The sequence below is a fragment of the Diplotaxodon limnothrissa genome, linkage group LG15, assembly GCF_057381915.1.
Source record: "Diplotaxodon limnothrissa isolate DT_005_m linkage group LG15, D_limnothrissa_male_GT1.1, whole genome shotgun sequence".
Classification (NCBI taxonomy): Eukaryota; Metazoa; Chordata; class Actinopteri; order Cichliformes; family Cichlidae; genus Diplotaxodon; species Diplotaxodon limnothrissa.
The window spans coordinates 22,900,934-22,916,916 of NC_140610.1; the positions used below are offsets into that span (position 1 = coordinate 22,900,934).

The following is a 15,983-nucleotide window of genomic DNA, read 5'->3' on the forward strand; positions in this document are numbered from 1 at the left end:
AGTCTGCGACTGTCATTACTGTGAGAAACAGGAAGGAGAAATACCGAGAAGCATGATGGCTGAATTCAGATGGATTCACATGTTTTTATCAGTGATACTAATGTTTCAATTAACAGGTAGGAATACAGATACGTTTATAAATGAGATTACAAAAGTTTACACTGAGGACATTATTATTATTATCATCTCAGCAGATTCTGAGTTCTATGAATGTATTACCTCACTAATAACAGGGAAGCTGATACACTTATTTTTCAGAAGCTCAAGAAGAAAGTGAGAAAAGAGAGACTAAGAGAAATGATGGTTAAATCGATTTAGCTTAAAGTATTTTTACTGCTGTACCTGTGCTTCAGTTGGTAAGGATACATCCAACATGTGTATAAGAGAAAGATTTAAAAACATTTCCAGCTCAGTGCACTAGTGAAAATGAAAAAGATACAAATGCATACATGTGTGCATAACTGTGCAAAATTATCTGTGCTCTGACATGCAGTGTTACCTTTTTGATTCTTTGTCGTGTTCTCAGGAACACTAAGTGGAGATCTTTCACTCTCCTTCACTGCCAGAGATGGAGATAAAGTCACTTTGCCTTGTGAAAATGTGATGAAGAATCATCACAACTGTAACGCTATCAACTGGCTCTTCATTGAATCAAGAAGCACACCAGCAGTAGAGCTGGTTAATCATGGACAGATCAAAGAAAAGGCCAAATCAGACAGACTGAGTGTTACAGCAGAATGCTCACTGGTTATAAAGAAGGTCACAGCTGAGGATGTTGGTCGTTACACCTGCAGACAGTTTAGAGGCAATCCAGGGAAACAGCAAGGTCCAGATGCTGTGGTTTATCTGTCTGATGTCATCAGTGAGTATTTACACCACAATATGTTGAAGTTCAAACTGTGTTGTTAGAGCAACATCATAAAACATTACATTTAGTGAAAAGAAATGTATTCATACTTTTTAATTCTTCTTGCGTTTATCTTCACCAGTGACTGAACAGAAGAGCAGGGATCAGGTGACTTTAAACTGCTCTGTGCAGGTACATGGACATTGTGAACACAAAGTGAAGTGGATCCATTACAGTGAAGGTCTGAATAGAGATTACTCAAACATAAAAACATTACAGTCGTCCTGCTCTGCTACTGTGACTTTTGTAAATTCTTTATACAGTCACATATCTAACTCTGACTTTAAGTGTAACGTAACAACAGAAGATGGCAAAGAGCAGCTTTTTACCTTCAGCCCTCATTCATCAGGTAAGAAAGGAGGAGAGATTTTAATGATTATGATAAAATTTTGAAAGTAACTTCACATTATTTGTTTATTTTAACAACTTAAAGTTTTAACTGACAGACAATTTATACAGACAATTTATTAGTGAAAGGGCCACTGAGTCTTCTTTTTTCATTTAGGTGAAGAAACAATTACAACAACAACAGTTAAATTGGAAATCACAATTGGAAATACAGTAAGAGCAGGTCTGGGGACAAAAGAGTTGGAAAGCATGGAAGGTTCAAGAAAATTACAAAGTAATGCCAACTTGTCCTCTGTATCATTTTTCCTCCGCTTTCTGAATTTCAGAACGAAAAGTTTGAGGTTTGTGTTGTGTGTTTTGCAAAGAAAAATACATTTCAAATATGCTTTTCGTGTTTTCTTTATCTTCCCAGGCTGGTCCTTGTACAGGCTCATCATTGTGGCTCTGGGTTTAGCAGCACTTAATGCTGCTGTTGTGATCGTCAACATCTGGATAAGAGTTGGTGAGAATAATCATATATGAACAAGATTTTGTTTGTGGAAGCTAAAGTTGACTCCTTACTTGGTCCTTTTAGGGAAAAAAGCACAGATGGAGGAAAACACGGTGAGTTTGTTAACTTTTTTCGGACAAAGTATACACAATAAATAGGCGATCACACTGAATTGTGGATAAAACTGTATTTTCTGGCTCATGAACAAGTAGAACCCATCAGGATAAAAGAAAATCTTTACTTTGTCGGCTTTTAGTCTGATTGTGCTAAATGCAAAATGCAGTTACAGTTTTAATGACGTTCATTGTTCTGTATTTTACAGATGTGCAAAGATGAGGTTGATGATGGAGCAGTGAACTATGAAAATGTCCAATCTTCTGATGAAGTTTGACCGACCCTCCTGCTTCTGGCAGATCTCACATATCAGCACATCAACGTGCTGTATATTTCTTTTTACCTTCATACTCAACCTTTTAAACAGAGACTCGTGCTCTTGCTTCAGTCACAGTTTGGATAACGATACTGAAACTGTGATACTCTCCTACTTTGAAAACCAAAGTGACTTTTATAAAAATAACTTCCTGCATCAGCTGTAAAAAGCTTCTTGTTTTGTTTTTTGAAGTGACCAGTATTTTTAATGGTTTTTCAACATTTATGTGCTTTGTCTCAGAATCCTTGAGCTTAGTTTTATCACTCTGTGTGAGGAAGAGCTGATTTAATCAGAACTACACATCTTTCTGCTTCCGTAATTGCCCCCTGCTGTTCCCCCTTTTAGAAAGGCTGTCCTTCTATTGTACACGCATAGTCAACACATCAAAGAGGAGACTTCAAACACACAAAAACTAAACAAAAAATACAACTTTATTCATTTATTTTGTAATAATTTTGACTTGAATGTAGCTCATTTTCATTAGAAAAAAAGAGACTTGAGAGAAACACATTTTTATGAAAGTCAGGCATTTTGATTTAATATTCACATTTTGTTTTGATTGCCACACAATAGCTACACTTGTTCTAAAGGCTCACCAGCTTTTACACATTTCCCTGAGCGATGGCTTTCTCACAAAGTTTACACATGCAACCCGGACAGGTATTATGCCTTAAGTGTCACGGCTGCACAGCAGTCGTGTGGTGTATTGAAAAAAGGATCCAAAATGCAGGTACCGACTGGGGTGCGAGTGAGTGTTTATTTACAGCGGTGAGAAGGTGACAAAACAGGAAGAGAGCAGAGCGGGGAGTAAACAAACCTAAACTGGGAAAACTAAAGAACAAAACTTAAACCAAACACTCACGGGAGGAGGAGCGAAATGCACAAAGAGAGATGGCAGAGAGACACAGAATGAATACCAGGTAACAGAATAATGCAGACTGACATGGAACTAAACAGACGACGCGACAGAGAGCATAGGAAAACACAGGGCTTAAATACACGGGGAGTAATCAGGGAATGGGCCACAGGAGGGAGACACAGCTGGGAGCAATAAGGCTAACGAGACAGGGGAGAGGTAAAACTGAACACACTGACATGAGACATGAACTTTCAGAATAAAACAGGAAACTAACAGACACAGAGAATCAGACAGGACACTGAATTTGACAGGCAGACTCATGAGCAGACACAATAACACCATGGACAGACAGAGGGAACACAGAGAAGTGGAAGCAGGCAGGCAAAGAACAGAAACCTAACAAATGGCAAAATCACAACAGAATACACACTCGGAATGAACAAAAGCATAAGGAAACACAAAACACTGAGTCCTCAGACTCAGGACCATGACATTAAGTCACAGCTGCAGACTGAGATTCTTGTCTCTGTCTCAGTGCTACTACACACATTTGATGGACTAACAGGTTGTTCCTTCATCTCTTCCATCAGGAACAGAGCCCTCTCTGCCAGGGAACTGCAGCCACCGCTGAACAGCATCATTCCCAAAGTCAACAAGCTTTGCAATAGCTTTAAATGTCTGCATTAAAATGGGAAAGTCTGACACCATTATCCTCAGTCAAAAATCCTTTTTAAGCTGCTGTTTTTCCTAGTTAAGCCTACTTTGTGTGCCCAGGGACATCCAATGTATATTAATAAACATATCTGTGACAAAAGGGATTCTGCTCTGTACAAAAGATTTAAAAAAAAAGTCAAAGTAAACATCTGTCATTTCCGCTATATACAGTATAGTATATAGAGAGACGAGACTACGAGGCTCCAATTACATCAGTGCAAAAAACCAAATAGATATAAGAACAGTAAGAAAATAGATATACACTTTATACACTAAATATAAACAAAAGTACGTCTTTGTGTTTCCATTTAAACAGAAAAAAAACTTGGCACAGAAAACAGACAGATGAAATGGGATGGAGAAGGTGTACATAAATTATACAACATACCTGACAATATCACAGTAAATGTGCAATGTACTGTGCGAAAACCTGCACTGATCTGACCTAATTTCTTCCTCATCCTGATTCCTGACCTGCCTAAGGTGGTTCTGGCATCTGACAAGGATTCCTTCTAGGCGTCTCCCTGGTGAGGTGTACTGGCCGTGTACCACCGGGAGGAGGCCCTCGATCAGACCCAGGACCTGAAGGAGTTACCATGGATAAGCTGGAGAGGGAGGTCTGAAGTTTTCTGCTTAGACTGCTGTCCCCGCGACCCGGTCGCAGATAAATGAAATGGGTAGAGCAAGTTTAGTTTGTAAAGCATGCAATTGTTTCCATGCAGGAAATCTATAGCAAAAAGAAGAGATGAGCCCTTCGTCACAGATGGTGTGGTCACCTGCAGGTTCAAGGTCATTGCATCTCCAACCCACATCGATAGCCACTGTACTTGAGGGAAGTTTGGACAATGTTAAACACTTTCTTCAGGCAATTGTATTTGGATCACCTAAATCAGGGGTCCCCAACTCCAAGCCTCGAGGGCCAGTGTCCTGCAGGTTTTAAATGTGTCTTTGATCGAACACAGCTAATTCGAATGGCTAAATTACCTCCTCAACATGTTTTGCAGTTCTCCAGAGGCCTGGTAATGAACTAATCATTTGATTCAGGTGTGTAGACCCAGGGTGAGATCTAAAATCTGCAGGACACTGGCCCTCGAGGCCTGGAGTTGGGGACCCCTGACCTAAATTCATGACAGTAATTCAAGCAGAAATGCCTAGACGGACAAACAAACCATCCTTAACCTCCTTGGACCTGACGTCCACATATGTGGACATCACATTTTGGGTTATTTAGACCAAAAAACTCAACACATTCTTACCAGATAACACCAGCTACAATATTGGTAATATGTGTGTTGTTCAGCAGAACATTGTCCAGTATGTTGGCTGATATACTTTATTTACCTTTGAAAATAAAAGTTGATCTGATTTTAATGAATTACAAGGAGTGTTATAAATTATTATCTTTGAAATAAACATACAGTGCTTATATTAACTGCTGAATTAGAAAAAATAATGTGCTCTTAAAAACACTCATCTATTTAAAGACTACACAAGCTGTGTTAATTATAGTTATACCATAATCCTTTGTGTCAGCATGTGATGTTAAATATACATAAACAGTATGTGTTATCAAATGAAAGTGCAAAACTCTTTGTTAGGAATCTCTACCTCTGATAACAAGTTTCATGCTTTTTCTAACTGAAAAATGAACTGAACTATGCATGAAACCACAATTCCTAAAACATGGATAACAGAAACATGAAACTCAAATAATAATCATCACAAGCACAACAAGAGAACAAGAAAACAATCCATGATGCAAAATTAATCCAAAACATAATAAACTCAAAATACTGGGTCCAACGGACACAGAACCGTGACAGCTACATAGTACTTCAGTTAGAGTCATTGACCTTTTTTTTTTTTTTTTAACAATGTCCATATCTACTCCACTGATTAAAAAGGAGCATAGCCTCGAATGAATAGCCAATTATATGACCCTTGTCCAACATTTAATGGTTCAATTCATTGCCATTTTTTCCCCATTCGCAGTTTTTTACATATATTTTATAAATTAATGTGCACAGTTTGTGTTGTTAGTATCTTTGTTAATTATCCCGTTTGTCTTTTAACCCTAACATGAAGCACTTTAGTCTTTCAATCAGTTTTTGTTTTCTCAATCTTATAGAATATTTCTTACATTTAAACACAAAACTTTAGGCTGCTTTGGGGATGAAGAGCCATACAGAGAGGAATTAGGCTAGTAACAAATGTGCAAAAATGACCCATACAACTCATGTGCAGTGATTTTTGTGTAACTATTATTAAAAATTGACACATCACCAACTAATTAAACATGAATGACTCAAACAGATTTTACACAGATGTGATGACTAACTGCTAAAAGGTTTTCTGTGGATACAAATGTCTACAAATATTTGTGACATTCTTTTCTTTCACTTACAGATTGGTAAAAAATGTGTGCACGGGTTACCAGACACACACAGGTTACAATATATTTGTGTGCAGTTTTAACATTATATAGTATATTGTTATTAAAAATGATCTAATTTAGTAGCCATAGCCACTACCTTAACAAAACAGACAGGTAAAGTGGCTATCAGGTAATTGCTAATGAGGAGCCAGGTTAACATTTATGTTAACTCTTCAATATTTCAACACTATTAAAACAGGAGCTTTACTCACTGCTGAAACCTCACTGTTTAGCTGCTAGTGAGGGGCGGGGCTGTGTGCCTGTCTGTGGTGATGTGTCAGTTGAAGGAGGCGCTGTTGGTCTTTTTAGTATCAATTATTATCTACTGACTTTTCTTTCTTTTAAAAATCCTCTTTTAAGACTCTGACTGTGCAAGCTTTGTTCAAGTGCTGTTGGAAAACTTGGACATCTGAGCTTTCCTGTGCATTTATGCATAGTGAACTGGTACTTATACAGAACCTTCCTATATTCAAGTTGAGCATTAAATAGCTTTCTACTACAAGTCATTATTCTACCAGTCACACACATTTCTGCAGTGCTCTAATCTGAGCATTTTTATCTGTTCACACACACTCACACTATAGCCTATAAAGGCAAATTAATGTTTTGGATAAGTTAAAGTAACAAGTTGTTCTTGTCAAGAGAATACAGCCAGTCCAAAATGTAGTGCACAGACCACAGAAGACAATTTCTGTCTACAGAGTGTAAATAGAAATGGTTGAATGAAGAAATCAAACAGTAGTTTCTCTGATAATCAAAGCAACAATCAACCAAAAGCTTCAGATAACTCATACTGACTGCAGTAAACAGAGTTACTTTGGAAGAAGAGAAAGTGGAGTGGCGGAGTCTTCATTGTTTTCTGTGCCAATGTGGAACAAACCTCTGATGGTTTTCAGCCATCCCTCTGCAGAGGAGAAACACAACAGTGAGTCAGATCACAGAGTCCTGGTAAATGCATGAAATCACATGACTCCGATTAAGGTGACTGCTCTGTTTATTTTCTGTCAAAGTATACATCAGTTCTTGTGTTTTTATCACACTAACAGCATTTTCATGTGAGGTCACTAACCTTCACAGAAATATAACTGTCAATATTACTAATGGACATGAATGTGTTCAGCAGGAGCTTTTAGGTCATATTCTCTTATACTGACCATGAACCAAGAGCACCACCACTTGCTGCTCCAGGGTCTTTCCCTCATTGTCGCAGACGGTGCAGATATAAACACCTCCATCTTCACAGCTAACATTTCTCAGAGTCAGACTGGCATTTCCTGTAGTCTGTGGGTCTTTCTTCATCTCTGTGCGGCGTCGGAACGATTTGTTGTTTTTATGATGCTGTGTCCGACCCTGCTCATATACGATTGCCTTGACTTCTTTATCTTGGATACGTTTCCACTCCACTATGATGTCCTCTCTCTTACATTTTTTGGATTCAAAGGGCAGCAGGACACTTTCTGCACCCTCTGTCACGTCCACTGCTTTGAGCTGGCAAACTGAGAGAGCAGAGAAGAACATCAACTGTAGCAAACAGCAGCAGTAAATCACTTTTTTTTTTTTTTAAAGAAACGTCTTTCTATAATGTGGATAACAGCAGGCTGTGTGGCTTAGTGGAGATCACATAATCACCTATTGCACGGAAGACTGGGAGGGGATAGAGATCTGTGGGAAGACTGTTTCAGGAAAGGCGTGCCAAAAATCTGTTAATCAGATATGTAAAAAAAAAAACAAAACGAAAGAACCATAACCAATGTGTTAATTCATCCTATCATATATTCAGGTTTTATGTGTGAAGATAAAAGTATAGGATACATATAATGCCTGACTGGTGCTGGATTTATTGATATCTGACAGAAAATGTCTGTCTTCTCCATTCAAGCTTAAAGATGTCTTTTTTTTTTTTTAGTTTAAAAAAAAAAATTTTTTCCCACTTCATTCTACATGTCTTTGACCTCTTGTAGGAGATTTTATCAGTATAGCATTCCTCCATGAATATGTTTGCTTCTTATCAAGGGCAGCTTTTGTTCTTGTGAAGGCAACTGCACGGACAACATTCATAACTTGAGAAACAAAATAGAGGTCTGCATTCCCGCGGCTGTCCCGCGGGAGCCGCGGGACCCGACCAGATTTCTTGCGGCGCGGGAATAAATTTCCAAATAAAATGCGGTAGCGGTCGGTAACTCTGGTGTAATTTGAACGGGAGCGGGCGGTCTGAAAATATAGCGTGCCCGACATTTTTTCGGAACAGCATATCTGTGATTTCCTCATTCTAATTGAGCACTGGTACAGCCAGTGCTCACGCCTGTTACACGCACTGAGCGCATGGATCAGTGCTTTTTGCACGTGCATTTTACTTGCACAGTCTGTGACTCTGTGCGCGCATCACCTGCATCAGAGCGCGCTTTACCAACATGGCAGAGCAAACTGAAGATGCAATTTCCTTGAAGGACGTTCAGCTGGGATTAGACAACGGTCAGTTTACTTTAAGGAAACCCACATCAGGCAAGTCTGATGTATGGGAGTCTTTTTCATGCGTCATAGACGCAAATGGAAAAAAATTACCCTTTGTACAATGCGATAAATGCCTCAAAGTTTTACCCTTTTGCAGTCACAAGACTGGAACCTCAGGTTTAAGGCGGCACTCATGTCCCATCACAAAGGGGCAAACAAAACTGGCATTTACTAAATCTTTGCTGGTGCCAGAGAAGTTTAAAAAAGAAACCAGAGACAAATGTGTTCAGTTTGTTTGCCAAGACATTCGACCGTATGATACCATCTCTGGAAAAGGCTTCACACAGCTGGCCCAACATTTGGTCGACACAGCAGCAAGAATAGGAAAATTCGATGTCTGTGAGATACTACCACACCCCACAACGGTGTCAAGAAATGTTGAAATGAGGGCTCAGAGTCTACGTAAACATGTTGTGGAGGAAATCACTGCAACAATATCGAAGTTTGGATGCGCTGTTACAGCAGACATATGGACAGAAACATATCGAAAAACGTCCTTTTTGTCTGCAACCATCCATTACGTTAATGAGCAATCTGAGCTACATTCAAGAGTGCTTTTTGCTGCCCCTTTTGACCCAAGCACCTCAAAGACAGGTGAAAACATTCGAAGGCACCTGCTGCAGAATCTCAGAGTGTTTGGCATTGATGCGACAGACATGGGCAAAAAGATTATTTTTGTCACAGATCGTGGAGCCAACATGATCAGTGCCTTACGAGAATACACGAGGCTAAACTGCACAGCGCACATACTAAACGTGACTCTCTCCAGTGCGTTTGGTACTGCCATAATCGAAAAGTCTCCAGAGATCGCTAGCCTTCTGACTGATGTTAAAAAGTTGGTTACATATTTCAAACACTCAGGACAGCAGGGCAAGCTTAAAAAGTCACTGAAACAATCCATAGAGACACGATGGAACTCTAACTTTGACATGTTAAATTCTGTCTTGGAACAGTACGAAGACATTGCATCTGTGCTGACTGAGAGCAATAATTATGACAAGATCGGACGCATTAGCATCAGTACTCTTAAGTTACTAGTATCATTCCTAAAACCCTTCAAAGAGGCAACTGACGACTTGGAAACTGATAACACAGCTCCCAGTGCCTCACTTGTTCTTCCGTGGTCTGTGCGATTAATTGAGCACTGTACATCAGCCACAAAAGACCCTCTGCTCTCTGAAATTGCAACCGTCTGTGTAACACGGCTGAAAGAATTACTGTCAGCAGACAGCACTTCATCCCATTCTGTTCACATGCTTTATAAAATAGCAACCTTTCTGACACCAAATCTGCGAGGTCTGAGAATGTTAGATGAAAGAGGGCGACAGAATGTGATACAGGGAGTCAAGGAGATGATCGAAGATTTAAAGTTTGATCATGCACATGATGAGGATGTTGAACCAACACCTGCCAAAAGGCCTACTGTTCTTCATAAATTTTCAGATTGGGAGGAAGAGGAAGAATCATGTGGATCAAAATCACTAGATGTTCAGATTCAGGAGTACAGGACCATGAAACTTGAATTATCAAGTCAACAAAACATTTTGCAGTGGTGGAATTCCAACAGTTCCCAGTTCCCTGCCCTGAGCAACCTTGCAAGATTTGTCCTCTGCATCCCGGCAACGAGTGCACCTTCCGAGAGAGCATTCAGCCTTTGTGGTCGGATTTTGGAGGAGAGACGTTCAGTACTGAAACCCTCATCAGTCAGTAACATTCTTTTCCTGCATGGAAATTTAAAATAATTTGGATTTTTTAAGTAAGTTTCGTTCATTTGATTAATAGTTTATAATTTTGAGATGTCGTTTATTGTTGTATTTATATATGCATATTTTCTTTTGTAGGAGAGACCTTGAATTCGACATTGGGACATTTTTTCGTTAAACTGATAGTTTAAACAACCATTTAATTTCGCAGTGGCCAACTATTTTGTTCTTTTGTTTACAATTTTAAGTGACTTTTTTTTTTTTCGCGACACTTTCCCTACTGTGTTGACAGAAAAAAGTTATGTTTGTATTTTACATAAAAATAACAAGTAGGCCACAATGCTGTATTCATTTTTATTTATTTTATTTTTGCAACACGTTTTCCATGTTAAAAGATAAATGTTGCATGTTGACAGATAAATGCATCTTGTTTAAGAAAAATAAATACAATCATTGCACAACCTGCAGTTTTATCTGTTATCTCTATTTTTTGGTGGTACCCCATTTAAATGTGAGATTTTGGAAACCAGATCTAAATTTAGCGGGAACGGTCGGGTCGGGTAGAAAATTATTCTAAGCGGGCAGCGGGTGAACAAAGACTGAATATACAGCGGGAGCGGTCGGGTGCGGTACAAAACCTTGCGGGAGCGGGCGGGAGCGGGACTAAAAAAACATTCCCGCGCAGACCTCTAAAACAAAACTGTAAACAACATCAGTGAGGAACTGAAGGCAGAGCTTGTGGGTATAAATTAGTCTTCTTCCTTTAGGGGTCTCAAAATGGATCATCTGCCTCTTACAGCGTACACCAAACACCACATCTATAGCACTCTCTCTTGGCATGAAGTCCTACTGCTGCTCACTGATCAACACTCTTCTTCTTAGCCTAGCATCAACAACTATTTCCCATATCTTCATAGTATCGCTCTGTAGTTACTGAAGCTCTGCACATTTCCATTGTTCCTGAAAGTCAGTACCAGTACGTGTCATCAGATTTTAAATTGAAACTCTCAACATCCCCACAGGAGCTGGCCAGGTCTGCAACACACAAACACACACACTACCTGCAGTTTTCTTCATCCTTTTATATACAAGGCTCATGAAGACAGCAACAGCAGCAGCCAAGAGAACCAGGGGAATCAGGACAGCTGGGACAACTTTGACCCAGACTGGAGAAGGTCCTGTAAAAAACACAAGCAACCTGAACATCACCCACAGTAGTTTCACTTGTTCCAGCAGTATTTTAGATTTCTGAAATTTTAAAAAATGATTTTTTAGATTCGATGGGGAAATGTGGCATCCTGCAGGATTCCACTTTGGGACCATTTTGTTTTGTTGTTTTGACTGCCAGCAAGAAAAAGGACTGGCATGTTTTTGTCTAAACTTCTAGCTTACTTATCAGACGTGTATATTGTCTGTTTGTATATTATATCGATGAACACTGATTTGTAAATTATTAAAACGCATTAAATGATCAAGATTAAATGTTCTGCTACTCTGTTTTTTTTCCTAAGGCTACTGTTGTGTTTTGTTTTTTACTTTTTATCACGCTTACCTCTTTTATTCAGAGGTAAGCATGATGACATCTTTTCTGGAGGGAACCTTCAATAAACGTTGCAGTTGGTTGAAAACTGTTTGTCAGGCTATTACTGTAGTTGGGTAGTTTTTTTCATCAGCTCTGGTCACTGTTGATGGGCAAAGACACTTTTCATAGCCTGACCTTTGACCTTCAACTGTACTTCAGTTGTGTTCCTGTCCTCTCCGAAGCTGCGGGTGGTGCAGATGTAGGTTCCACTGTCAGAGACTGTAGGGTTTCTCAGAGTGAGGCTCAGGTCTCCAGTCTGCAGGGCTTCCTTCTGGACTGATGTTCTGCTGGTGTAACGAGGGTTTTGGTTTATAATGTCATCGTGTTCCTTGATGAGAGTGTGGATGATTGCAGGATTCAGATCATCACGTCTCCAAACAACTACATCGTCTTTAAATAAAGGAGCAGGAACCTGACAGGGCAGTAGCGCAGAGTCCTCCCCCTCATAGACCTCCACCTCCACCCCTGAGGCATGCTGGGAAACTGGGGATACAGAAACATGTTCACTCAGTTTCTGTTCCACAGAAAACACATATTTAGAGGCGAGGAGATCCAGATCAGGCTCACTAACAAACAATAAGTACATCCAGTTTTCTTGTTTCTCTGTCACTATAGGGAAAAATTTGTGTTTCACCTTATTTAACTTCTGTGTACTGTTGGTGTGTGTGTAACCTTGTAGTGTGCGGATGGAAAACAACTCACTGTAAGCTGTGTTAATAGTTATGATGCACGTTGTGTCTTCATCTCAGGCTGGTGCCTACATGACTGTGAGAAGAAAACTATCTGCATCTAATAAGATAAAGTCTGTCTGTACAAGTCTCTACAATCCAGTTTGGTTTCAATGCTCAGTTTGTTTTATTTTATTTTATTTTATTTTTTTTTGGGGGGGGGGGGGGGGGGGGATTTCTTGCTTAATTTCTTTTTTGCTTCCATTTCGCTTCAACCTAAAATAGTCAAAATATTATAGGAATTAAATGTGTGGATGAATGAACCTGACTTTTCAGAAATGTTTCTTTCAGTATGAAAAATGAATGCAAAAATTAGAGAAGAACTGGAACCACTACAGGGCATTTACAACACTCGGGTCAGGAAGAGGGCACACAACATCATCAAGGACCGCACCCACCCACACTGTTCACACTCCTGCCATCTGGCAGCATTACAGGAGGGTAAAAGCAGGGACAACCAGACTAAAAACCAGTTTCTATCCACAGGCCATCAGGCTACTGAATCACTGACTGATTGTTGAACTGTAATTATCTTTAACCTGTAAATTTGCAATTTTGTACATTTATATACAACATAACACAACTTCATACAATATAAACATCTTATTATTGCATATTTATCATATGCAAACATATCACTTGTTTTACGTTATTTATTATTTTCTATGCTATTTTCTATGCTCAGAGTTACGTTTATTCTTTATTTTAGTTAGTTGCTATTTAGTTGTGTGAAGGGAACCCACAAATGAAGAATTTCACTTCTCTGTGTAACTACTGTGTTTTGCTGTGTACATGACAATAAACTTCTTGAATCTTGAATCCAGGGCATATTTGGACAAACAAGCTTTAACATCACCCAACCTCACCCACCCACACAAGGTCCTTCCAGAGAAACTGCATTCTGCTACTTTTTCCTACTGTTATTCAAACCAATAAATGACCACAAATTCAGTGCTGAGACAGACTCTGACTTTGTGACGTGTCATGAAATTACATCAGTTCAATCACAAATAACAGTGATCACTACAGAGAAGTGCTTTTCTTGGCATGACATTACATTGCTGTCAGTGGATACCCAAGTATACTGCAAAAAACAGACTCTGCTGTCAGACAGAGACAGATAGAAAAAAGCATGCAAGAGCAGCAATGGTACAACAAAAACAGCCACACTGGTTTACAAAAGGTTCGTTCAGAGTGCAGCCAATAAGAATCAATAATGGAATCAGAACAGGTAAATTCTTATCAATTCCCATCTGTAAATATGATCTGGGTGGGTGAACTTCCTTAGGAATCTTGAGCTGTTCTGATTTCCTGGGGCTGAAGAACAGTTGGGCTCTGTTCCAGAAAACAGATCTGACTTTTGGTTCCACGACAAAGATCAGTGTTGATCATTGTCTTACAGTATGCGGCTAAAGCAAACAGTGATCACAGTAATGTGCATTAAATGTCTCATTGAGGAGGAGCAGGCTGTAAACCTGTCTTACTGTCAAAACAGTCACAGACGTTTAATTATGAAGACAAAGCTGGAGAAAGTAATTCTGACTTCACCGTGTCCACAACGTGCTGTGTGTGTCCTTCACTGATGGCAGCCTGGTTATATCATGTTAAATAATAGACTAATATCTAAGCATGATTTTAACGTTTTTAAAGTGCTCTGACATGTGCTTTAAATAGTCTGTGGATGCTGATGAGGTGTGTCACCTCAGGAAGACCCAGCTCAACTGGTTTACAGTTCATTTGTCACTGCTCAAGTAAAAAGAGTTCATGAGTAGAAGCATTAAAACGTGACCTCTGTTCTGTAGCGACTGACAATGCAGCCAACAAAAACAGAAATAACTCACTGAATTGCACACAACAGGGGAAAAAGACTGGTACATGTGAGATTTCCCACTATTTCTTGAAGTCAGTCTGGCAAATACACTATACAGACAAGAGTACCACCTAAAAAAACACATAGAGAAGCAGCTCATCCAGTCTTTAAGGAGCTTACTTTGTGCACTATGTACTGACCCAGCAGGCCTGTGCCAAATATGTATTTTAATAATAATAATAATAATAATAATAATAATAATAATAATAATACAGCAGATTTTTTGTATCAATAACTTCTCAGTAATTCTGAGCAATCATTTCAGTTTGTTTTTGAAGGTTTGATCATATGTAAGCCGTTCTCAGTTTCCCTCTCCTGTGAACAGCTGCTCTAAATCAGATACAAAAACCGGAGCGGAGCAGCAGGAGGGAGACAGAAAGCTCTTACTCCTGTTTAAACAGCTGATATATTTTTACACTAAACATCATGAATCAAGGACCAGCTGATCTTACTGTGAGCGAGGATCACAAACACCGGGACGAGCCTCATTTCCCACTACAATCGATTCCAGAACAAGCCGAACCGCTGCGCCGCTCAAAGCAAAAACAAAAAAGCAAAAAAACTTTTTCTTTCACTTTCCATTAGACTTTTGATCCCAATCCCAAGAGACTTAAAATCCCAGTGACTAATGGTATTGGCATAATAGCAATATTGATATGGTTTCACTGCATGTGTAGGCAGGGGTGGTAATATATTTACATTCATGCAGTAACACTTTTACAGTGGACATGAAACACTACATATATAAAAGTTAATGGTGCCCTGCTCTAAAAAACTGTCATAGATTTAAAACTGTCTGTGAACCTCTAGGATGTAAATTAGCATTTATAAACACAGTGTTTCATGTCAAATTTAAAATGTTAATGATATAATAAAATCTGTGATTGTGAATTATTTTCAATGTTTAGGAGTGGATTAAAAGATGCATTTAATTTTTGTGACACATCCATTATTAGGATTATTCGGTATTTATAGTGCACTTCTCAACACTGTAACAGGAGTGTATGGTAGCACAAAAGTCTACAGTTACACTTTTTCATTGGCTCTGCGGTTCAGTACGGCTGAGCTGAATAGACTGAAGCCTAAATGGTTTTCCTCCTTCATTATCAATAAAGCCTTTCTCTTATAGCATCTCTGACTGTAGTGTTTTCAGTCACAGAGATCATATTTACATATTAACATATTGAGCCTCATCAGGGGCATCACAAAGATGTTGTTCAAAAGGTGTAATCCAGATACCAACAGGAAACTTGATTACCAAAATACACTTTTCAGCATGCTCCAGCCCACTGCTCTCCTCTCCAAACTGTCATGAGCCGAGGAAGCGTCTGGTGTTTTTCCGCTCTCATCCTGTGTCTACCTGTGTCTGCCCTGGTTCCTCACCTGCCATCCATTGATGACAATGCG

The 15,983-nt window shown here is 39.2% G+C and overlaps 2 protein-coding genes across 2 annotated transcripts; one reads left to right on the forward strand and one right to left on the reverse strand.

Annotated features, from left to right (window-relative positions):
* Positions 1–510: 510 nt before the first annotated feature.
* LOC146617533 (uncharacterized) lies at positions 511–2,136 on the forward strand (the record flags this gene model as incomplete). Its single annotated transcript, XM_085373478.1, has 6 exons — positions 511–862; positions 990–1,256; positions 1,413–1,529; positions 1,668–1,757; positions 1,830–1,858; positions 2,068–2,136. Coding segments are annotated over 6 exons (924 nt in total), but the record flags the coding sequence as incomplete, so codon positions are not given.
* A 4,858-nt stretch (positions 2,137–6,994) lies between these two features.
* Positions 6,995–15,065, reverse strand: LOC146617534 (uncharacterized). The gene is made up of 5 exons (XM_085373479.1): positions 15,029–15,065; positions 12,114–12,461; positions 11,455–11,574; positions 7,337–7,678; positions 6,995–7,086 (listed from the first exon to the last, which is right to left on the reverse strand). The coding sequence occupies exons 1-5, from the start codon at positions 15,063–15,065 to the stop codon at positions 6,995–6,997; spliced, it is 939 nt and encodes a 312-aa protein (XP_085229605.1).
* Positions 15,066–15,983: the final 918 nt, after the last annotated feature.

Bases quoted from the DNA above. Each gene is read 5' to 3' on its own strand.
- LOC146617534 (XM_085373479.1), bottom strand. From the start codon at position 15,065: ATGAGGCTCGTCCCGGTGTTTGTGATCCTCGCTCACA. The intron at 12,462-15,028 runs GTAAGATCAGCT...CTGTATCCCCAG, and splicing joins GTTTGTGATCCTCGCTCACA to TTTCCCAGCATGCCTCAGGG. The intron at 7,087-7,336 runs GTCAGTATAAGA...TCTCCTCTGCAG, and splicing joins GGTGGTGCTCTTGGTTCATG to AGGGATGGCTGAAAACCATC.